At 41.3% G+C, this 24,591-nt stretch overlaps 2 protein-coding genes across 3 annotated transcripts in view; one reads left to right on the forward strand and one right to left on the reverse strand.

The window, feature by feature from the left end:
- LOC146673197 (butyrophilin-like protein 2) overlaps window positions 1-24,591 on the reverse strand; it is a 55,327-nt gene that overhangs the window by 6,424 nt on the left and 24,312 nt on the right. The window lies entirely within an intron of this gene.
- Window positions 9,856-16,641, forward strand: LOC146673198 (nuclear factor 7, ovary-like). 2 transcript variants are annotated; one of them, XM_085401771.1, is made up of 2 exons: window positions 9,868-11,244; window positions 16,275-16,641. In XM_085401771.1, exons 1-2 carry the CDS (start codon window positions 9,868-9,870, stop codon window positions 16,293-16,295), a joined length of 1,398 nt encoding a protein of 465 aa, XP_085257897.1. In that variant the 3' UTR covers window positions 16,296-16,641. The 2 variants fall into 2 exon arrangements, with proteins under 2 accessions (XP_085257899.1, XP_085257897.1); XM_085401773.1 differs by lacking the exon at window positions 16,275-16,641 and having other exon boundaries at window positions 9,856-11,262.

The following is a 24,591-nucleotide window of genomic DNA, read 5'->3' on the forward strand; positions in this document are numbered from 1 at the left end:
GGACATCTAAACAGCAGGAGGAGGAGTTCAGTTTACCTAAGATGTCCTCCAGGTCTTTGCTGTTAATCGGGTGAAACTGTTTCATGGTGTTTAAACAGTTTTTCGGTGGACACAGTACATATCCTGGATCTGCTGTTGATGTACCAACTGCTTGTCTAATCTTTTGGATTTTTTCTGTGAAGAATTTGGCAAAGTCATTGCAGGCCATGGTTGAATGAAGTTCAAGCTCAGCTTTCCTACACTCTCTTTTTTCATTTTTCACCAGTGTGGAGTTTCTCCATGGAGACTTTTTCCTTCCAGAGATAACCTTCACCTTAATGGGAGCAATAGTGTCCATTACATTTAACATGTTAGCATTGAAGCTATTGACGAGCTCATTGACTGAACCTTTGGACAGGTCAGGTGTTAATGGGAAGACCTGGTTAAAGATCTCACTACTGTGTTCAGTTATACACCGTTTTGTGATCACAGCTGTTGATATATTTGTGTGGGCTGAGATTTTACTTTCAAAGAAAACACAGTAATGATCAGACACGCCCACATCAGACACAGTAATGTTTGAAATGCTCAGGCCCTTGGAGATCAGTAGGTCAAGAGTGTGTCCTCTATTATGTGTGGCCTCTGTTACATGCTGAGTCAGCCCAAAGTTGCCCAGAGTGTTACTCAGGTCTTTAGTCCCTTTGTCCTGAGGGTTGTCCACATGGATGTTAAAATCCCCAACAATAATTACACAGTCGAAATCAACACAGATCACAGACAGCAGTTCACTGAGGTCATTAAAAAAGTCTGTGCAGTATTTGGGAGGCCTGTAAACATTAAGAAACACAACTTTGGATGGGGCCTTCAGCTGTAAAGCCACATATTCAAAAGATAGCTGCTTACATTGAAATGATTCATAAAATAAGACAGCAAAATAATTATTCTGTCCTGATTTTAGTTTTTATAAAAAAAAAACAAAATCCTCAGGAATAAAAACTGAATGTAAATAAATAATAAGTAAAATATATTACATATAATCAACACACCGTACTAAATGAAAGTTTATATAAATCACATTTATAACAAATAAATTCTAATCAGAAGCCTCTTTATGATTATGATTTCCCCACCATCAAATAAAACAGAAGAGATAAATGCTGATTATAGATCTTCTTTTGTTGTTGTTCCTTAAATTATTTATTTATTTAAAATATTCTGGAAACATCCAGAGGATGTGTTTTAGTTACATTTTTGGTCATGTGTTTTTTAAAACTTTATTTAAATTTAATGTTTTTCTCAATAATTACTCCAAGGTTTTTTTTGTCCAAATGTCAGCTTGTTGTTGTCATAGTAACAATGTCAGTCAGTGTACTTACTGCTTTCCTTGGGTTACTGTGTCTATAACATAGCTAGCATTGTTTTATCCTATTAAACAGAAATGAGGCATCTTTGGCACAATTTTGGTTTTAGATGCTGTGATTTGAAGCATTGGGTTTTGCATTATGTCCACTGACATTTTTACATGGTGTTCAAAATTACTGCCCAAATATCTGCCCAGAGATGTATGCAACACAAAAAATGACTTCCCCATTCAAGCACCAATGCCACAGCAAGTTTTACAGTTTCACCAAAACAAAATGTTTTATTTGTCTTTAGAGGAACATCAGAGGGACACATCTAACACAACAAACAAAGCCTTGTAGAAAGGAAACAAAAATGACGTAAAAGGCTTCCCACTCCTACAGCTACAAAAATGTATAATTAATTACAATAATAATAATTTCTACAAAAAACTAATTTAGCTCTTGTAGATGCAGAAACTTCATCACACAAGTAAGCACAGCCTGATTGGAAATGGGGCATAGGTAGGGACAACCAGTCTTGTAGTCGTCCCCATTCAATCTCCAACCGATGATCACCTTCCAGCTGGAACTTACATAACCATAAAGGAAAGGAAAGGAAAAACTCAATGCTTCATGGGAATCCCCGGCAGCCTACGTCTATTGCAGCATAACTAAGGGAGGATTCAGGGTCTAACTATATGCTTTAGCAAAAAGGAAAGTTTGAAGCCTAATCTTGAAAGTAGAGATAGTGTCTGTCTCCCGAATCCAAACTGGAAGCTGGTTCCACAGAAGAGGGGCCTGAAAACTGAAGGCTCTGCCTCCCATTCTACTTTTAAATACTCTAGGAACAACAAGTCGGCCTGCAGAGCGAGAGCGAAGTGCTCTAATAGGGTGATATGGTACTACAAGGTCATTAAGATAAGATGGGGCCTGATTATTTAAGACCTTGTATGTGAGGAGCAGGATTTTGAATTCAATTCTGGATTTAACAGGAAGCCAATGAAGGGAAGCCAGTCTCAGACCAACAGAATAGACCCAGCAGAAGAAGGTACTTCCATTTAGGAGTTTTCAAGGCCTCTGAGGATTTCCTCCAGTTTTTATCCATCTATTGGTATCAAGACTGCATCTGTGAGATTTTCTGCCACAGAGGGAATTTTCCACGACTGCTACAGCTGCCAAACGTCTTGATGCATGCTCAATCATCCAGGTAAGTAAATCTCCAAAAGTTGATTCTGTTCATCTGGACGCAGCGTTTTGTGGGAGAAACGTTTCGTCACTCATCCAGGTGACTTCTTCAGTCTCAGCTGACTGCAGGTTTCCTCATTCTTATAAACAGAACATTTGCATAATGACTGAAAGCAGCCCACTGAAGGAAGAATGGGCTGGGAGGTCAGAGATCAGTGGGCTTTGGTCAGTGGTTGTTGATCATGAACTGACAGATCTGTATCCTGTGTGTGCACCCACTGTGGGCCTTTCCTGTGCTTAGTGTCAGCCTGAGCTCCATGCAGGCCTCAAAGGCCAAGCAATTCAAAAGCTTCACCAAAACAAGACACCACTCAAATAGCTGGACCCAGGCTCGCCGCCCTTATGGAGGAAAACATAGAAGATGATCTCTGTGAGTTATTTTTACTGTCATATTATAAAATGTGATGTTCTAGCATCATGTTATTCTTCTTAAGCCTTTGAAAAGCTTCCTCTGTGTCCATTAAACTGATGACTTTAGTGCTGCTGTCTACTTGTTACATTTAGTACTGTTTAATTTTCAACCTAGGAAGATCTGTAAGAAGGACTCACAATATAACATAATACTGTAAGATTACTTACAGGTAAAATACTCAGATTGTACTTAGATAAAAGTATGTAATCAGACTCGCCCAGCCCGACTGCCTTGAAGCTCAGGTGTCTTCACTGCCTCCTCTGATAAGAGCTGGAGACCTGAGTAGGTTCGTCACCCATCAGCAGCAGATCACCTCTCGATCGGGCACGTTTTCATCTGGGAGGCTTTTAGAGCTCACTGCCCTCGGCGTCGCTGCTGGAACAACCAAGTTTTGCTATTGAATCTTTGACCTGCTGATCTCACAGAGGCAGGAGACCCAGAACATCCATGCGAGCTTCAGTTTATGCTCTGTCCTGTCATCCAATCAGATTTGCATGTAATACACTGATATTCAGCCCCAGCCTGGTGTTCTCTCCATCTCTGACTTTTCACACAATTTAAACTAACAAACTTTCTCTTTAAAACTGTTTGTCAATCACAATTTACTCGATTTATTATTATTCTATCACATATTTATATCAGTCATAATGAACTCAGTATGATCTGAGCTGTAAACCTGTATTGATCATCACAAACCTTTATAGCGCTTCAGAGCAGCTCCTTCAGTGGCTGCGGCACCCACGATGTGGGCGGAGAGATTTCCTCCCCTCTGCTGTCAGACTCCACCACAAAGACTTTGCAGCTGATCAAACACACACATGTGCAATAGGACTAAGTGTAACACTCTTTTTCTGACAACGTTGTATTTGTACTCAGTTGTATGTAGCATGTGTATTCTATTTTTATCCTATCATTCTATTCTATTCTATTGGGTACAGTTGTGTACAGTTTCTTATTCTATTCCAGGGTTCTCTCATGTTTGCTATGTAACTGCACTGTCCACTTCCTGCTGTAACAAAACAAATTTCCCACATGTGGGACTAATAAAGATGCTCTTATCGTTACTGTATAACCACAGGTTCACTTCACATTTGGTAGAATATAAAAGGACAAAGCTGGACAATTGTCATCACATTTCTCATTAGTTGCTGTTAGCACAAGCACACAAAGAAAGCAGAGCTTTAGCTTTAGCTCCCTACATCACTTTTAAGCCTGGATGTTGAGGCTTTTGCTTCCTCTCAGCTGTGATGACATCTCTGTCTGCTCCATCTCACCCAACATCATCCATCTGACCTGATGCTACCTGACAAACTAAAGATAAAATATTAAATTCATTTTGCATCACTTACATTTAAAATACATTTAAGGTGGATTTCTTAAAAGGGAAGGGACTGACCTGACTGTTGTGTCGAGACAGGTGTGAAGGGAGTTAAATCCAGTCTTATACTACGGACGTGTTTGGTTTTGGTCTGTAATACGTTGAGTTTATTATCTATAAGTTAACATAGCAAATCCTCCATCCAGAGGCTAAAGTGATATCAGAGCTAGACTACTTTAAGGGAAAACAGATGATCGTCTGAGCCTTAAATGAAATAAGGTTAAAAAGAAATGCTGTTATCGACAGTGTGAGGCAGTGAGCTCTGTTATACCATATTTTTTAATTTTCTTTATTATTATTATATTATAGTATTATTACCTTCCTGTTACTTCATAATAGGATGACAGTTAATGGTAAAAGTCTTGAATAGTTTTGAATTTATTTTTCCATGATCACATTTCATTCAATCACTCGTGGACTTGTGTGAATGTTACATGTGTTATTTTCACCCGTGGATTTACAGACACTGTGTGAACAGTTTTCATTTTATCCAAAGTTTTACTTGATGTCCAACTGATAAAATCACTGACAGACAACAGAAGCAGGAGCTCAGAGAGAAATTCAATTCAACTTTATTCATAAAGAGACAAATCACAACGTTAGGTTTTATTTTACAGAAACTTAAAACTAAACCAAATTCAGGACGTGTATTAAACCTGCAGCTGATCCCTGTCTGCTGTTCACTACCTTTGATTTCTGTTACCAGCATCATCTCATGTTCCCCAGGTTCACTGACAACGCTGAAACCACCAGCGGGAGACTAAGAGTGCTGATTTAAAAAGATTCAGACATTTTATTTTGCTGCAGCTCAACATGAGGCTGGATCCTGATTCTTTGTTGTTTTTGTTTTCTCTACATCAAGAAAACAGCAGCAACAAGAAGCACAGCAGGAACTGACAGGCTGACCTTCAGTCCAACAGATCCTCCTGTGTGACCTGCAGGTGAGAAACAGGTGTGAGGTGTCAGGTAGGTGATGATGAAGAACAGAACAGAATCCATTTGCTCTTCAAACTGCTGTCAGACATTATCTGCTGCACTCTGATCACATCACTCAGACCAGCTGCTTTCTACAAAGTCTCATCAGCAACATCTTTACAAACCAACATCAGATTGTGTGTTTTGTGGTCTAAAGTTTTGTGCCTCTGGTTTCTCATTGGCTCACACTCTTGCAGAGCCGTAACACGCACATGAATGAGAGGTGGTGAGTGTAGTTCCTATTGACAGGGTATTGCAGACCATCCTGCTAATTGCTGAATTTACTTTTGTCTGTCATATTTATGATGAAAAACAAATGTAATCAAATTAGATATTGATATTTTCATATGGGAATTGATCCTGCAACATGAAACGCTGGGACTGGAAGTTCAGCATCGCTCCGCACATCATACCTGTGAGATGACAGACAGCAGTGTGGAGGAGAGTGCGACACAAAAACACAGAAATATGACTGACAGCTGCAAACGAAGCAGCATCTGCTGCAGGTGAAAGATATTGGGACTAGCAGAGCAGAGTGGCTTCACTGTAAAACAAAATTAGCAGTGAGTGTGAAAAATTTCTGTGTGTGGAGTTCAACACCGTCCACTCAGAAGCTGCATCACTGGATGGTAGATTTAAAAAGCTTGCATTCAGTGACAACAGAGCTGTTGATGAGGCACTTCAGAGAATAACTGCAGCAGCAAAGTGCACTCCCACCCAGCTCCACCATTACAGGGCCAAGTGAAGGAGGAGCCACAGACGTCTGCTGTGTGGAGCCTCTTTGATGAAAGAGCTGCAGGAGATGCTGCAAAGAGAAATACTACAGCTGATGTTATGATGGAGATGAAATGTTATCTTGAGGAGCCCCTCATCCAACAAGGAGAAGGCCCACAGAGCTGGTGGGAGGCCAAGGCCACAGTCTTTCCCTACCTGTTGAAGGTGATGGAGGGGAGACTGTGCATTGTGGCAACATCTGTTCCTTTGGAGGGTCTTCTCAAAAACTGGGCAGATACTAAGGAGAAACCACATCAGCCCATCCAAGCTGAGGCAGCTGGTTTTTCTGAATGTCGACCTGCACTGAGGACAAACTGTTTGGCTGCTGAGTTTGGTTCTGTTCTGTGGATTTGTTTACAGTGGGGCTTTTTGTGCTGAATTAAACTTAAAGGTTTGAGTAAAATATTAAACAACAGTAAGAATGCCTGCTTTTCTAACAGAACAAAAACACAAAATTAGGCAATTATAAGGCTTTTCATAAAAACACTACATGCAAAAGGGTTTGTCAGCACACAAAGCATTCACATTTGCCAAGTAAAGCTAAAGTATGAGGCTACAGATGATAATCAATTAAGAGACATTTGGGAGCCACGAGACGTGCAAGATAATCCAGAGCTTGGATCTAAATAAGGAAGTCTTAACTCAGTAATGGAGAATATCCTGACACATTAAGAAGCACCGAGGGAGGGAAGTCCTTCATTACTCTGTCAGTCAGGTAGGTGATCAGTGAAGAACAGCACAGAATCTATGTACCTGCATGTTCAGCTCAATTTGTGGATGCAATAAGAAGTAAAGTGAGAGTGATCAGCTTACCAGTGACTGTGATATTAACCAGGTTACTGATGGCACCATTACTGGACTCACACCAGTAAACTCCGGTGTCGTGAGGCACCAGCGCACTGATGGAACATGATTGATCACGTTGATGTTGTCCCCGCCCATCTCCACACTCAGCCCTCTGCAGTTTGCTGGTGTTTCTCCTCACAGTCCAATCAGAAAAGCTTTGGTCCTCCTCACAGATTACAGTCACAACATCTCCCTCAGAGAAATCAGAGCTGTGAGGAAGAGGAGAGGTTAGATCAGGGCAAGGCTGGACTGGGACAAAAAGTCGGGATGAAGATTGAAAATGTGACGTCATTCAGGGGTAAAACCGCAAAGGATTCTGGGAACTTGTGGCAAGAGGTACTAGCGCACGCAGGCTTTCAATTGAACTCAGTTACACAGCGATAAAAAGAAACACAAAAATGGCAAGAAGCTGTTGTATTATTGACTGCAACAGCCGGTCACATGACAGCCACGGGAAGCCGACGGGTAAAGAGATCTTTTTTTTTATCGGATTACGTCGTTGAAGTGAAAATTTTTAAGCCATGTTTCCGAAGTAAGAGCCGACGGATGGTCTGGATATACCAAATATAACGTCCCAGAACTCTCCAGCTCACAGGTTAGTCTGCTCCAAGCATTCCCACAAAGGTCAGAGTTTTGTTGTAGTTAATGCGTCATTTTTCTTAACATAATTGGTGATATAGGTTACAAGCAAGTCTGGCGCTGAACAGAAATTGCTCCTTTGTTTATTGTGCATAAATAGTGAATTGTCCTGACACAATATTGTGTTTTGCTTCTGTTATTATGGTACATTGACAGAAACATATACTTTTATTCACAGGGTAAAACAGGTGTTTTGTATCACTAATTGTCCAGTACGATTACAGCATACAATATTATTGTCACTGCTACATTTCTGTGATGAACCAGAAATTATTTCCACTACTAATTAATTACCGCTGAGCTCAAAGGTTATATTAATAAATGGTTAACGAATGTGTATCTATGACGACGATTTGTGAGACTGGTAAACTTACCTTTGTTCGTACGATGGTCTTTACTTTCTACACGGTGCATTTCAAGGTCCTGCACCCATCCGTCGGTAAACTGTACCTGGGCTTGTTGCAGTGACCTGAAGTTACTAAACTTCATGAGTGTATGCACTCACTCCAAGAACCGTATGATTATAAATATGAGCGTGGTGAAAGTTGGGCAGCACGCTGACGTCTTTGGTCCCTCTGTGTGCTCGTAAGGGTCTGACCCTTTCACTCCTTTGATTTTTTCCTCGTATCTTTTCTTTGTCTTTTCGTCGAGACTTTTTTGTGCGGCAAAGAAAAAACAAGAAGGTATTGGAACCGGAGAATGAACGTTTTGCGGTGCTGCAAATGCTTGCATTTGATGCGGTACTTGGATTGTTTTGCCACGAGTTCCCGGCATGCAATGCGCGAAAATCACGTGATTGCTAAACAAGGGGGAGGGTGCATCCGGCTTCCTCGGCTGTAATTGGTCCAGCCCAGAGTCGATCATGACCAATTGGCCAATCCAACACCTTTCATTATATATACCCTTCCTTAAAAAAAAAAAATCCATCGGCCCATAAAAACAAAAAATCGCCAGCTATGGATCAGGGGTGTCAAACTCAAATACACAGTGGGCCAAAATTCAAAACTGGAACAAAGTCGCAGGCTAACGTTAATATTTATTGAAATATATTTATTCCTCCAGATATAAGAATGAATCTTTTCTCAAACACGTTTTGCTGAAAAACTGAATATGGAACAAGTTCTGCTCCAATTATTTGGGTAAAGATAATAAACACTTTGATGGCCTATAAGTGAAAGTGAAAACGTGATAAACCAATAATATAATTAATAAATAATTATATTTTTTGATAAGTGAAGTTCACTGAACTGAAAGGAAATTTTGGTTTGATGATGGTTGACATGTTTTCCAAATAGAAGTTTTTCCTCTAGTGAGGAGATGCAGGTGCAGCAGAGCATTGCTGGAAGAAATGATCCCAAGGGTGGAATCTCCTGAGAAATCTTCAGAGACCCAGCGAGAAGTAGGGACCATAGCTGACAGCCCAGGCAGGGGTTGAGGTCAAAGGTCATGCTGTTTGGGGACCTACTGGTCATCATGAGAAGATTCTGGAACCACAGCAATGACCATAAAGCTGCACTGGATGGAGAGCTGTGCCACGGGGCTTTCCAGAGGTAATCACGAGGAGATTGTGGACAACATGTGAAATGAGAGAAAAGCTCTTTATCAGTAACTTTTACAACTTCTGGCAGGTTAATGTCGGAACTTTGGAGTGAAACACACCCTTAGTTACAGGAAATAACACCACTGTCTGTAACTAAGTGAATCCACCTTAACACCACCTGTGTGTGTGTGACTGCATTACACTCCCACTGCTGGGAACCTGAACAAGAACCAGAACAAAGTCTAAAATAGAAGCTGACAAACAGCTGCACCACCGAGTGACACTTTATTTTATAAACTTCACAACAGGTTTCATGTTGTGACCTGTGGAGGTGAAAAGACACAAAACCTGTTTTACAGCTTTTGAGCTGCAGGCAGGATTGAAACACACCTTAGTTAAAAGTCAAACAGCAACATTTGTCTCCTCCCCTCACGTCACTCAAATGTGACAAACCAGGAAACAGGAAGTTCTTCGTCCTCAGTAAAGAGAGACGCACAGACGATCAGACTGAGCTCAGACCAAACTAGCAGCTTCCTCTGAGTGAGTCCAGCTACAGGAGAGAAAAGTGGAAAACTCCAGCACTGCTGCTTCAAGCTGCTGACGCTCCACACACTGAATGTGAGTTTGAGCAGAAACACGACTCAAAGGAAGTTTCAGTGAAGGTGGTAGAGGAGGGAGGGGAGCCAGGACTGACTGTACTTCCTGTCTGCTGTTTTCAGCGTCACTCACAGACTCAATGGCTTCCAGATCAGAGGAGGATCTCTGCTGTCCGGTCTGTCAGGAGGTCTTCAGAGATCCTGTTCTTCTGTCATGTAGCCACAGCTTCTGTAAAGACTGTCTGAAGAGATGGTGGAGAGAGAGACCAACACACGAGTGTCCAGTTTGTAAGAGAAGATCTTCAAAGGAGGATCCACCTTTATGTCTGGCTTTAAAGAACCTGTATGAGTCGTTCTTACAGGAGAGAGATCAGAGAGCTTCAGAGGATCTCTGCAGTCTGCACTCTGAGAAACTCAAACTCTTCTGTCTGGACCATCAGCAGCCAGTGTGTGTCGTCTGCAGAGACTCAGAAAAACACATCAATCACAGATTCAGACCCATCGATGAAGCTGCACAACAACACAAGAAGGAACTTCAGGAAACTCTGGAGCCCTTAAAGAAGAAGTTAAAGGTTTGTGAAGAAGTTCAAGTGAAGTTTGATCAAACAGCAGAACACATTAAGGTCCAGGCCCGACACACAGAGAGGCAGATTAAGGAGCAGTTTAAGAAGCTTCAGCAGTTTCTAGCAGAGGAAGAGGAGGCCAGGCTGGCTGCACTGAGGGAGGAAGAGGAGCAGAAGAGTGGGATGATGAAGGAGAAGATGGAGGCTCTGAGCAGAGAGATAGCAGCTCTTTCAGACACAGTCAGAGCCACAGAGGAGGAGCTGAGAGCCGGAGACGTCTCATTCCTGCACAACTACAAGGCTGCAGTGGAAAGAGTCCAGCGCTGCCCCCTGCTGGATGATCCACAGCTGCCCTCAGGAGCTCTGATAGACCAGGCCAAACACCTGGGCAACCTGACCTTCAACATCTGGAACAACATGAAGGACATGGTCTCCTACACTCCTCTCATTCTGGACCCAAACACTGCTCATCCACAACTCATCCTGTCTGAAGATCTGACCAGTGTGAGACTAGGAGATGAACAGCAGCTTCCTGATAACCCAGAGAGGATTTATTATTACTGCTCTGTCCTGGGCTCTGAGGGCTTTAACTCAGGGACTCACAGCTGGGATGTTGAAGTTGGAGACAGTACACGGTGGGATCTGGGTGTGTTAGCAGAGTCTGTGCAGAGGAAGGGAGACATAGAGTCTGGATTATGGAGAATAGGGTGCAGTTTAGGTACGTACTACACACTCTCACCATCAGCTCCTCTCACTGCTCTCTCAGTCCAGAAGAAGCTCCAGAGGATCAGAGTGAATCTGGACTGGAACAGAGGAAAGCTGTCGTTCTCTGATCCTGATACTAACACACACATACACACCTTCACACACACTTTCACTCACAGGATGTTTCCATTCATTAGCACTGTTGATGCTGTTAAACTGAAGGTGTGTCCGTTGAAGGTGTCAGTGTCAGTGCAGCAGATGAGTTGAGGATGATGATGTTTCTAATGTTGTTTCCTGTCAGTGAGTTGAAGCTGTTAAACTGCAGCTGTCCTCCTGCTGCCTCGTTGTTCCAAAGCTCTTTGTTTCTCTTTTAGTTTCACTGTTTCTTTCTGTTTCTGCTGTCCACCTTTTCACATGGAAAATCATTTCACTGTTTCTCACTGAATGACTCCCCAAACTAGATTTGAAATTCTATCAAGTTTCTAATCATTACAAGTGATTCATGTTTCTATTTGATGTGTAAATGGAGATGATTTAGTTTGCTGGGATATGGACTGACATGTGTTGAATGGGAGGAGCAGTTTGTTGTTGTCTTCTTGTCTGTTTATGACAACAATAAATGTGTTGTTGAAACAATGATTCATGTTTAACTCCATATATGAAATGTTTCTGCTCTTTGAATTCTGTTTGATTAAAGACTTTCTTCATGACACAAATGAGATTTCAGTGTATTAATAGAACTAAATAAGCTCAGAGTTGAAAGGCTGGAGTATTATGTACGTGCTTCACTGTCAGGATCTTCAGGGGGATTCAAAGGGAAACATCAAACTGCTGTAATGAGATAAACTAGTTGGGCTGAACACACTTATCTGTAGTTTGTCTCCATCCAGGATCATCAGAATATAATGAACATGTGTGAAGAGCCACAAAATGCTGCTGTCCTCTCAGCATGATGAGCTCCAGCCTTTGTTAGCAGGACAACAGGAAACATGAGACAACTTTCAGAGACAGTAACCAACTGTGGCCACAAGATGGCAGCAGCTGATCTGAGATCCTTTATTGGACAGAAGGACTCTGCTCTGTGACGTCATCAGAGAGACGGCCTTCACTCTGATAGATCTGACGTCATGTCTGCACTGCGATGATGAAAGCTGATAAACACATTGTTATTGATCCATGAAATCACCTCTGTCCTCTCAAGTGTAGCTGTTTACAGAGCTGAAGAAGTCCTTCATCATCAAAACAGACAAACATGTATTTCCTGTATTAAGTGACGTCATCCTCACTCTGACCTCTTACAGACATTCTGTTCAGTTTTCCTGCTGTAAGAAATAAACTGTGTGAAAATAGAAATGCAGGGAAACATCCATTAAGTGAACAAAGTCCAAAGAAATAAACTTGGACTGTTTTTTGAAGCCTAAATAAAATGTGAATAAACTTTATAGATACATTTGAAACCAGCTACTCTGTGACTTTACACACTCACACAGTAACAGAGCTGATTCCTGATTGGAGCAGCACAGAGTTAGACTTCTTTTCTGGCTGTGGATTGGTTCGTCAGGATTTCCTCCTTTACAGGTTTAAAAACAATCTCTGTTTTTACATTTTTTGACCTCCTTCTTGTGTCTAAAGGTGAAGCAGCACCAGCCTCCTCTGATCCTCATGTTGTAGCTCTGTGTGTCCAGCAGGGGGCAGAACACCTCCAAACTGTGCCAGCAGCTCTCACTGTGAGCTCAGACGTTTGTGGACACTCAGTTTGTTTGAACATAGTAAATAATCAGAGCTTCTCAGACTGTTTATGGGGACACCACCTGCTCGAGGGTGTACTGTGTCAGAGAGGTGGTGTATGGTGCTGGGTGTAGTCTCTCTGCTGGTTCAGTTTTTACTGAGGAGCTGTGTTCATGTCAGGAAGGTTTCGTCTGATCACTGTGGTGCAGTTTGGTTTACTCTGTTTCTGAGTGTTTGTAGGATCAGTCTCTGCAGGTCACCTGATACCTGGCAGTGAAGTGTTTATGAATCAGCTCCGTCAGATTGAATCCAACAGAATAACATGTAAAACACTCCAGGGCTTTTACTCTGAAACTTTCTCCAGAGCTGTCTGGAGTTTTTTTACATTAAAATATTCTGGGATTACCAGACTGTCCACATCATGTGTCCTACCAAAACTTTCATCCACAAATATACCCTGACATTAAACCCAAATAGATGTGAGAGCGAGTCATTAGTATCAGTACTGTGTGTGTGTGTGTGTGTGTGTGTGTGTGTGTGTGTGTGTGTGTGTGTGTGTGTGTGTGTGTGTGTGTGTGTGTGAGTGAGAGAGAGAGATATTCAGGTAACTTACTGGGTTACTGCACATGCTCACACCTTTTCAGCACAACAGGTGCAGTTTGGTGTTTTACTGCCTCCTGCTGGAACAATGATGGCAGCTCTCAAGACTTTATTGGTTATTGTCATTTCGTGTTACACAGCCTGAAACGAAATACTGTTCCTCAGCAGCCTCTACAGTGCAATAACCAATATATTTTAAAAAGAATAAATACAGTTTAAAGGGAATAAGTTTAAAAAAGAGCAGCAAAAAAGGCATAAATAGCTTAAAATCTAAGTTCTAAAAAAACCTCCAGTTTTTATTAATATTTTATTATTTATCAAATTATTATAAACTAAAAATATTTTTCACGTGATAAACGACTTCAGTGCTTCGTCCATGACCTCCTGAAGGTAAAGGGCCCAAAGAGCCAATCAGCAGCTCTGAAACAGGAAATATGACTCATGGAGAAGTTCACAACAGTTTCAGCTGCCAATTGTACTCATCACCATGGAGACTGTCTCCATGGTGGAGGCAGAGTGACAGTGTTGTAGATGCTGCATTTTGAAGCCTCAGTGTTTATGTTGTGCCCTTAAACAGGGGAAATAGTGAGGAGAGGTGAAAGAGCGGCACAGACACGCAGCTCTCACTCTCACTCGTCTGTATTGAGTGAAGGAGGAAGCGCGCGAACCCACCTACTGGAGCCCTGAGGCATTAACAATGGATCGACGCACAATCAACCCAGGCAAAACTTTCACTACTTATCTCCCTCTATATTCCCACTGCATATTCTATTCGAAAACAGTCAAAGCAACAAATAAAACATTAATAAGGGCATGACATGAAATGTAAGGAACAGAGATGTACAACTTCAAAACTAATCAAATTTATGATCCACCACATTTATATTTTTGTTCACAGCCATGTACACATCAAACTCTCATCTTTCTGTCCAAAAACAAAACAAAAAGATTCCCTGTAAATTTGACCTTTTCCTTCAACTGTCCATTATAGCGTGGTCTTCCTACTTATCTTGACACAATACTCAGTCGCGTTGCCTGCTGCAAACTTAAAAGAAGTCTGACGAATGAAGTGACTGTGAGTGTGTCTGATGTCACGGTGTGTGTGAAAAGGTATCCAGCTGGGGCAGACATGATTCTGCAGGTCACCTGCCCAGTGGACAAAAAGAAATAAAATAGTTGTGTGGATGATATATGAATGATAATACGAAGAGCGTTTTGTGTCTCTCAGCCTGAAACAACTGTAATGCCACTTTCTGTTTTGGAGAAAGGACAGTTAAAAAAAGATGTGTGTTGTTTTAAGCAGTGATGAGAATAATGAAGATGTGATGAGAGAGCTACACAAAAGTATAAGTACAGGGTTGATGCTCTTTACAGGAAGGGTCAGAGCAGACTCTACCTGCTGAGGCGGCTGAGGTCATTTGGAGTCCAGGGAGCGCTTTTAAAGACCTTCTATGACTCTGTGGTGGCATCTGTCATTTTTCACAGTGTGGTATGTTGGAGCAGCAGTTTATCTCCTGCCCCATGCATGTAGATGTTGCTGAACTGCAGAGCTGCTTCAGTGACAGACTGCTGCATCCTCGATGCATGAAGGAGTGTTTCCACAGGTCCTTCCTCCCTGCAGCTGTCAGACTGTACAATCTGAACTGCTCCCAACAAACACAGATGTTTACATCAGCGCTGTATCGTGCACTGTTTTATCAACCGATTCACACTACAACCAGGGTTGCCTCTTATCTGTATTTAATTTTATTTAATTTAACAACAGTATGGTACTCAGTTTTTGGTAACCATTGTCCTTCATGTAAATATGTAAGAATTGTGTATGTTTCTGTTCTGTGTCATGTGTACTGTTTGTTTGTATATGTGTTTTCTTGCTGCTGTTACACCCAAGTTTCCCCTTGTGGGACAATTAAATTGATATAACAACACTCGTGGTAAAGTTGTGGACTGGAAGAATACCTGACCAAGATTATCTTGCAATGTTTTGCAGCCGCCAGTCAAGCCGGTAGATAAATGTCTGTGATTGTCGCAGGTGGCTGTGTGGCTGGCAGGAGCTCTTTCCTATCAGTTTGTCCCCACCTTCACCTATGGTCACGAGCTTTGGGTAATAACCAAAAGAATCCGATTCTGGATATGAACTGCAACTCTCTTTACATTGGCCTTTCCTCCACCCTTCTCGTTAGATTGCAGACTGTCCAGAATGCGGCGGCACGCCTTTTGACAGGTAGCAGGAAGTTTTCTTCCATCACTCCTGTTCTTGCTGGCTTGCACTGGCTTCCAATTAAATACCGTATTCAATTTAAAATATTACTTTTCACCTACAAAACCATTAATAACTTTGCGCCGAGCTACCTCAATGAGCTTCTCAGGTTACACACTCCTGTCAGAGCACTTAGCTCTGCTACCCAAATTCTTCTGGAGCAACCTCGTTCTCGGCTGAAGTCTCGCAGTGACCGCGCGTTTGCTGTAGCTGCCCCGGTCTTATGGAACAACCTTCCTGTCGCTATCCGGGCGTCTGACTCTATGCCACTGTTTAAATCACGGCTTAAGACTTATTTGTTTAATCTTGCCTTTCCACCCAGTTAACACTTGTGTGCGCTGGTACATTTTTTATGCTTGTGAACTACTTTTATATCTTATGATGGTTTTTATAATTGATACGTGCCAGGTCCTTTCTCTTTTCCCTCCCATCTCCCTTTTCCTATTTTATTTTTGTCAAGCACCTTGGTATACCCTTGTTTTTTTTAGTGTGCTTTATAAATAAAGTTTATTTATTTATTTATTATTTGTTGCTGTTTAAGTTTGTCAATTTCAGACCTCTGTCTCTGAAGTTCAACGTTCTGCATTTCCAGGTCTTTCAGTTTTGCGACATGGTCTGACAGAAAAGAACATAAATAAGTCAATATGAATTTTATTTATCTGCATCATTTGAATCTTTTCATTTTTAGTAGGTTAGATTATTGAATAAATAATGAATAAATAATAAAAATAAAAAAATTAATGAGAAACGTTAGTGATAGATTCATGAAGTGACATTGATATCTCTGTAACAGGGGCTCATATGAAGGTTTCCTCATGCTGTCATTTTTCTCACTACCTGACATCATACTCTACCTTTATTCTCTTGTTTTAAGGTCCTGATTTCCACTTTCTGTTCAGCCACTGAGGCAGTCAGCTCTCTGAGCACAGCATGGATTTCCTGTGGACAGGGTTGTTGGTTTGAAATCTGCTGGTCAAGAATTTCATCATCTGCCTCTGTCTGATTTGTGGAAACAGAGCAGACCAGAAGCAACAGCGAGAAAAACAGCGTGATCTCCATTCTGTCAGTGAAAACTCAACAGTATCTGTGTGTCATCTGCAAACCTGACTGACTTTTATATTACACAGTACAGAGGGGAGGTCACTGTAGCATTAGATTCAACCTTATTCTAGTGAATCAGTGACTAATGTAATCTTTATGACTTTCAGATGCAGTACAAGGAGAAGAACAAGTGAGTATCAATGATTGTCAACTGATAGTAAAACATGAGCATGTGTGTTTCCACCAACTGACCAGAGCTTAGAGGACAAATATCAAAATGTGTGCTCAGATACAGATGTTTAAGCAGCTGTGAAAGAACATATCTGGAAGTTTTTGGCACTGAGGAAGTAATTGCCTTTGATTATGGAATTCCTCTAATAACTCAGAGCAAAAATACTCTAAGCGACAAAATGCATAAAGTAATCTTTACAACTTTTACAAGGTACAAGACTACAAAGAGATAAACAAGTGAATGTCAATGATTATCAGCCGTTCATAAAATTAATCAGCACGTGTTGTTTTAGAAAATCCAATGTGAATGTAGGAACCATGAAGGTCACTGACATGGTATAACTTGAAGATGAACTTCTACTCTTCATGTGTAACATGACACTTGGTTGACCACCCTTCCCACTCCAGTTCAATAAAACCACAGCTGTCCTTTTTTGTTTCTTTCTTCTCTGACCACTTAGGTGAGAAAGCTAGTGTTCAATGCTTTTCAGAGAATGAATTAATCTCTGACCCTTCCACTCCAAGCACTCCTCCAGATGCAGTGAACAATCTTATAAGCAATACAAGAGCATGCCGAAGAGTCTTGGTTGCTAAATACAGCAAAAGTATTCGGCCCCCTTGAACTTTTCCACATTTTGTCACATTACAGCCACAAACATGGATCAGTTTTATTGGAATTCCACGTGAAAGACCAACACAAAGTGGTGCACACGTGAGAAGTGGAACGGAAATCATACATGATTCCAAACATTTTTTACAAATAACTGCAAAGTGGGGTGTGCGTAATTATTCAGCCCCCTTTGGTCTGAGTGCAGTCAGTTGCCCATAGACGTTGCCTGATGAGTGCTAATGACTAAATAGAGTGCACCTGTGTATAATCTAATGTCAGTACAAATACAGCTGCTCTGTGACGGCCTCAGAGGTTGTCTAAGAGAATATTGGGAGCAACAACACCATGAAGTCCAAAGAACACACCAGACAGGTCAGGGATAAAGTTATTGAGAAATTTAAAGCAGGCGTAAGCTACAAAAAGATTTCCCAAGCCTTGAACATCCCACGGAGCACTGTTCAAGCCATCATTCAGAAATGGAAGGAGTACGGCACAACTGTAAACCTACCAAGACAAGGCCGTCCACCTAAACTCACAGGCCGAACAAGGAGAGCGCTGATCAGAAATGCAGCCAAGAGGCCCATGGTGACTCTGGACGAGCTGCAGAGATCTACAGCTCAGGTGGGGGAATCTGTCCATAGGACAACTATTAGTCGTGCACTGCACAAAGTTGGCCTTTATGGAAGAGTGGCAAGAAGAAAGCCGTTGTTAACAGCAAACCATAAGAAGTCCCGTTTGCAGTTTGCTACAAGCCATGTGGGGGACACAGCAAACATGTGGGGGACACAGCAAACATGTAGGGGACACAGCAAACATGTGGGGGACACAGCAAACATGTGGGGGACACAGCAAACATGTAGGGGACACAGCAAACATGTGGAAGAAGGTGCTCTGGTCAGATGAGACCAAAATGTAACTTTTTGGCCAAAATGCAAAACGCTATGTGTGGCGGAAAACTAACACTGCACCTCACTCTGAACACACCACCCCCACTGTCAGATATGGTGGTGGCAGCATCATGCTCTGGGGGTGCTTCTCTTCAGCAGGGACAGGAAGCTGGTCAGAGTTGATGGGAAGATGGATGGAGCCAAATACAGGGCGATCTTGGAAGAAAACCTCTTGGAGTCTGCAAAAGACTTGAGACTGGGGCGAAGGTTCACCTTCCAGCAGGACAACGACCCTAAACATAAAGCCAGGGCAACAATGGAATGGTTTAAAACAAAACATATCCATGTGTTAGACTGGCCCAGTCAAAGTCCAGATCTAAATCCAATCGAGAATCTGTGGCAAGATCTGAAAACTGCTGATCACAAACGCTGTCCATCTAATCTGACTGAGCTGGAGCTGTTTTGCAAAGAAGAATGGGCAAAGATTTCAGTCTGTAGATGTGCAAAGCTGGTAGAGACAGACCCTAAAAGACTGGCAGCGGTAATTGCAGCAAAAGGTGGTTCTACAAAGTATTGACTCAGGGGGCTGAATAATTATGCACACCCCACTTTGCAGTTATTTATTTGTAAAAAATGTTTGGAATCATGTATGATTTTCGTTCCACTTCTCACGTGTGCACCACTTTGTGTTGGTCTTTCACGTGGAATTCCAATAAAATTCTGTCTGGACAATGTCATATCATGAGTAATAATTAAAAATAATCCATATACATAAAACAAACACATGCACACACACAGTGACATTTTAGACCTTCAGAATACTGTATATACTTTGGGCATCTCGGTGCTGATCCAGAATCCTTACATTATTATTTATTACTAGAGCTACAATAATAAAGCAAAGAGGAGGGGGAAGTAATAAATATGAAATAATGTATTTATGATGATTCCATTTGTTTCACTATCCACTCTGTGCAGGGCAAAGCTTATTACATGTTTAAACTGTAGAGATACAATAATTTTACTGCTGTAAAATCCAAATTTTGTCTTATTTAAAATATAAATCTAATATAATCTGCTTCTTAATGTATGTTCTTTAAAATACAGTGTGGCGTGGGTGTGGTCTCTGGCCAGCTGCAGAGGACGGGTGACGCAGTGAGCTCCCGGGGCGGTGCAGGGGCGGGGTGAACAGGTGTGCTGGGATCTGACAGTGATTGTGTCTCTTTATATGTTGGCAGTGACAGTCGGAGGAGGAGGGCGGACATGACAGCAGAGAGAGAGCGGGAGTGTCTGTGTCCCTGTACAAACGCACAGTATTAAATAAAAGTTCGGCTGTCGTCAAATTCGCTCCAGCTTATATTTCTTGGGTCCAACGTTACATACAGCTTGTGTTTTTTAATATATCATAATTATAATAATGCATAATTATGTGGACATGCATATTAGATCGTTTTTTAGTGGAATATAATCCCTCCAGAAAGGCAGGAAAAGCTATGTAACTTGCTTTAAAACTAAATATGTTCCCTAAAACGGTGACAGAGCTACAGACACATGACAGCCTTACACAGGTAGCCAGCAGCTATGACCAGCACTGCTTGTGCAGTTAATAAAAGGACAGGTAATGTTTGTCGCCCTGTTGCACACACAGCACGCTCGTTTGTTTCAGTTAGTCAGCTGCAACAAGACAACTTACCAACGTGTACGTAATAAGCTAACACTCCTGTGTGCTATACACTACAGTGTACGCTGTACACCTACTTACTGGTTGTGTCGCATCAGTCTGTGTCTCTGAGTTAACTTGTGTTTCTCCTGCAGCTCCGGACCGCTAAAAATGCGCGTGCTCTTTGTGAGCTCGTTCCCGGCTCGTAACCAGCGCGTTCTGCCGTCAAGGGCGATCATTGGTTAAATGTGATCATGTGACTGATGCAAGCCAGATCCTTTTATTTAGCAAAACTGTGATTAATAGTTAAATATTATTGTTGAGGGGCACAGACAGGACTCCGCACGCACACATACTTAAAAAAAAATTTTTTTTTAAAGTTGCCTCAACAAAAGGGCACTCTGGGCACCCATCAGGAAAGGGGCGGGTGCTCAGGGGTGCTGCAGTCTTGGAATAAAACTGCAGAGATGATCAGTCTATGAAACCAAAGGTGCGTTTTATATTGGGAGAAGTACCAAAAAATGTAAATAATGGGATATAAACTTGGCACTAGGACAAGCAAATGATTTTAAACTGGGCAGGAAAAATAAGATGCTTTTGAGTGGAGTCTCATGGGTCCCCCAAATATTTGTATCTTTACAAAAAATAATAATAACCAAAGCGCAAAAAAAAGAGTAATATTTGGCATAATTAAAACTTGCCTACTAAGAATGACATAAAAATTACATAAAGTAGCACAAACACTTTAATATGCCACGGGTAAATTGAGCTGTGGCATTTTTCCTTTTTAAATCCGCCTTTTTTCTGAGCTAATTGAAAGCTGTTTAGAGATCCGTGGTTCTTTCACAGAAAATGATGCATTACTGTAAACTGAACACAATATAAAGTATTTAAAATGAGTTAAGCTTTACACATGTGCCGCAGTGACATTACTGCAGGTGTGATTCACTGACAATCACTTCCTCACTGAATGTTTCAGTGGTGCAGTTGCTCGGGCCTCTGAATCTCTGTTTTTTTGTATTTACCTGCTGCTGATGCTCCTCATGCTTACCTCTGGTCTTACCTTTGCTTCTTCCCCTCTGCTTGGATCTTCACCCATGTGCCTGTTGGACTGTCCTCTCCTCTGTAAACTCAGAGACCTCCTTGCCCTCCCCATTACAAATTCTGGCTAAACTTGATAAAAAAAAATACTGTAAAACCTAGGGATGGGTATTGATAAGATTTTAACGATTCCGATTCCATTTTCGATTCTGTTTAACGATTCGATTCTTTATCGATTCTCTTATCGATTCTTTTTTTTTTTTAAAAAAAGGAGAACACTAAGGTCGATTAGCTCAGAGCTTTGTTTTATATCTTCTCTTTGAACAAGATAGAAATTTAGGAGTAACATGGCCTTACAAACCCAACAGTGAGATCTTGAGAGATCCAGCCTACGGCTCTTCAATGGGGTGTCACAGGGTCCCCAGGAAAAAAAATTGTAAATGTAAAATAATAAAATAAATATTCTTGTGAGACATATCACATATTGACGGGGTCGGGTTATGTTAAAAAGTATAAATTGTTATACTTTGTTCATTGGTTCAAAGGTACCCCACACTTCTTTTTTTGTTTGCTTGTTTGTTCTGGTGTATTTTTCATTTGAACTGTTACTCTGCCAGAGTACTCATATTTACAAGATGGCATTGAACGCCCCATTGGTGTATCAGGAAAACTATTTTGTACGTATGTTCCTTGAAGGGGATTGAAGTCGTTCTTTTTTCCACCGCAGCGAAGGGCTAGGAGTAGGAGAGGAGCTGCTGTATGTTTTTGTTATCGAATCGATCTGATTGTGAAATAAAGCATATGCAGTGAGAAAGCAACTCCAGGAGTCATCCCTGCCTTAAAGCTGCAACATTCTTCTGTAGCAATAACAAAGTATAACATCAATTGTTCTGTGGCAATTACACAAGAATATCCAGTAATGTCCCTGCCCACAATTAAACACATTCACTTACCAAAAATCGGGGCATCTGCTGTGGCAAATGGGTGCAAGCCTTTGACCACAAACTTAGACACTGCTCGGTGACATTAGTCTATCCTGGCCTGAAAGGAGAAGCTACCCGTAGACTGCAGCGAGAACTACCAGCGAGCGCCAGCCAGACTCTGTCTGTCTCTCTCATCATGGTCACCTACATGTACAGTAATGGGGGGGGGGGGGAGAGAAAGATGGCGGAATAAGCGGTTGTACAATCTGCGGGTCTGATTAAGAAACGTGATTTTGATGTCCTGTAAAATACTTTACTGACAAACTGTTACTCCAAAGGAAGTAGAACGCAAGCGAAACCCCCTGGAAGTTACTTTGACAGACCTTCAGGCAGACACAAAGATAAACTTAGAGTGATAAAAATGGCTAACCCCAAGCTAACAGGTAGCCTCTCCGACCATGATTACAACCTTGCTGCTATGCGGGAAGCATGTGAGGATGAAGATATAGAAGAGATGGAACTTCAGAAAGAGATCGGAAGACCCATAGGTGACCACACTCCGTTACCAAGTCCCAATCCCAAAAAAATGAAAAGCAAAATAACTGAGAAGCAGGTGAGCATCGAGAATGTATATGAAGTTTTACTTGGCTTCACAAAGAGATGCGAGGAAAGGTTTGATTCGCTTGAAAAGAAGTTGGAAGCCTTCGAACAACGCATTGAAGTAAATACACAGGCGACCCAAAAAAACAGAGAGGAAATTGACAAGCTGACGACGAAGGTGGAGTCGCTGATGAAGGAAAACAAAGAATTAAAGGAGAGCTGTCGGGAGAGTGCACGTTACCGCAGAAGATGGAACCTCAGAATTTTGGGTCTGACAGAGAAGGACAACGAGAATACACGTGAAACAGTGATCGGTATTCTAACAAGAGTGGTTCCTGTATCAGTGGAAAAACTGCAGCTCATGGTTGATACAGTACACCGACTGGGGAAGAAAGACAATGCAGTGAGCAACAAGGTGCCAAGACCAATCATCATACAGTTCAGCATGAGGACGGCAAGGGATGAAGTATGGAGGAAATCCAAAGAGGCCAGGGTCTGCAGAGAACTGAACATAAAATTTAAAGAAGACTTCTCCAAAGAAGACCGTGAAGCTCGGATCAAGCTGTGGCCCAAGGTGCAGGAAGCTCGAAACAACGGCAAAAGAGCATTCCTAAAGGAGGGTTATGCAATAATAGACGGTAAAAGGATCGATCTGTGAGATGCACTTGAAGAAGTCACTACAAGTTAACCATAAAATGTGGGTATGTATGTGTGTATATTTATGTTTATATATACATATCTGTTAAAAATACACAAATAAAAAATAGGAGAGGGTCAAAAAGCAAAGCCGTAGTTAAACGTGGGCTATCCAGAGCTAAAATTGCCGCATATATAAAGGGTAGTACTGTGATAGGGTCGGAGTACTGTTATGATTACATAGGTAGGACACTAGGCTTATTCCTGCTTCAAGCACTTTTTTTTTCTTCTAGTAAGTGCCAAGGAAGCCGTTACTGTTCTTGTTTTGTATTTTGTTCTTGCGTTTTTTGTTTTTGTTTTTTCTTTATCTTATAGATGGCTGTTCTATTAAGTTCCTTAAATGTTCGAGGCTTAAAAAACAATGTCAAACGTAAGGCCATGTTCTTATTCTGCAAGGAAATTAAGGCAAACATGTTGTTTTTACAAGAAACACATTCTGGTAAGGAAGAGGAAACATTTTGGAAACATCAATGGGGAGATAGTATTCTTTATTCACATGGTACTACTCACTCAGCAGGAGTTATGATCTTATTCAACAAATTTGCAGGGAGAGTTATTGATCATAAAAGCGACGGAATGGGGCATTGGATCATGGTGTTGGTAGAAGTCTGTGAACAGAAAATTATTCTTATTAACGTGTATGGATACAATAACAGGTCACTAAATAGAAATATGATGTCTAACTTAAGTAAATTAATTGCAAAGTGGAGTACTACATATGGTTCTACCCAGGTGATAACTGGAGGCGATTTTAACCTGGCTCCTAACTCATGGCTTGACAGACAACCACAAAGAGGAAATCAACCAGAACATGATAGCATTATTTGTGACTTTTGTACGACAACCAATATGATCGATTATTGGAGGATGACAAACCCAAATATGAAGAAATATACTTGGTTTAGTCCATCAAATAAAAACGTATGTTCAAGATTAGATTATTGGCTTGTCTCCCAAACAGTATCATCATATGTTACGAAATGTGAGACCCAGTCAACCCCACTTACTGATCATTGTCTGATAAGTCTCTTATTATCTCTACGTAAACAACAAAGATCTGACAACATATGGAAATTTAACAATAGTTTATTACAAAACGAAGACTTCTGTAAACAAGTTAAAGAACTTAAATCAGAAATTAACAATATGAGCATGACTAATGTCAGTAAATGGGAATGGTTTAAATATAGTGTGAAACAATTAGCTATAGAAACGGGAAAGAAAGTGTCTGCCCTACGCGTATGTGAACAGAAAAATCTAATTGAACAAATTCATTTATTATGTGGTAAACCCTGTATGACTGCGGAAGAGTCAGAACG

Source organism: Rhamphochromis longiceps, linkage group LG3, assembly GCF_057381845.1.
Source record: "Rhamphochromis longiceps isolate RC_006_pf linkage group LG3, R_longiceps_female_GT1.1, whole genome shotgun sequence".
NCBI classification, from domain to species: domain Eukaryota; kingdom Metazoa; phylum Chordata; class Actinopteri; order Cichliformes; family Cichlidae; genus Rhamphochromis; species Rhamphochromis longiceps.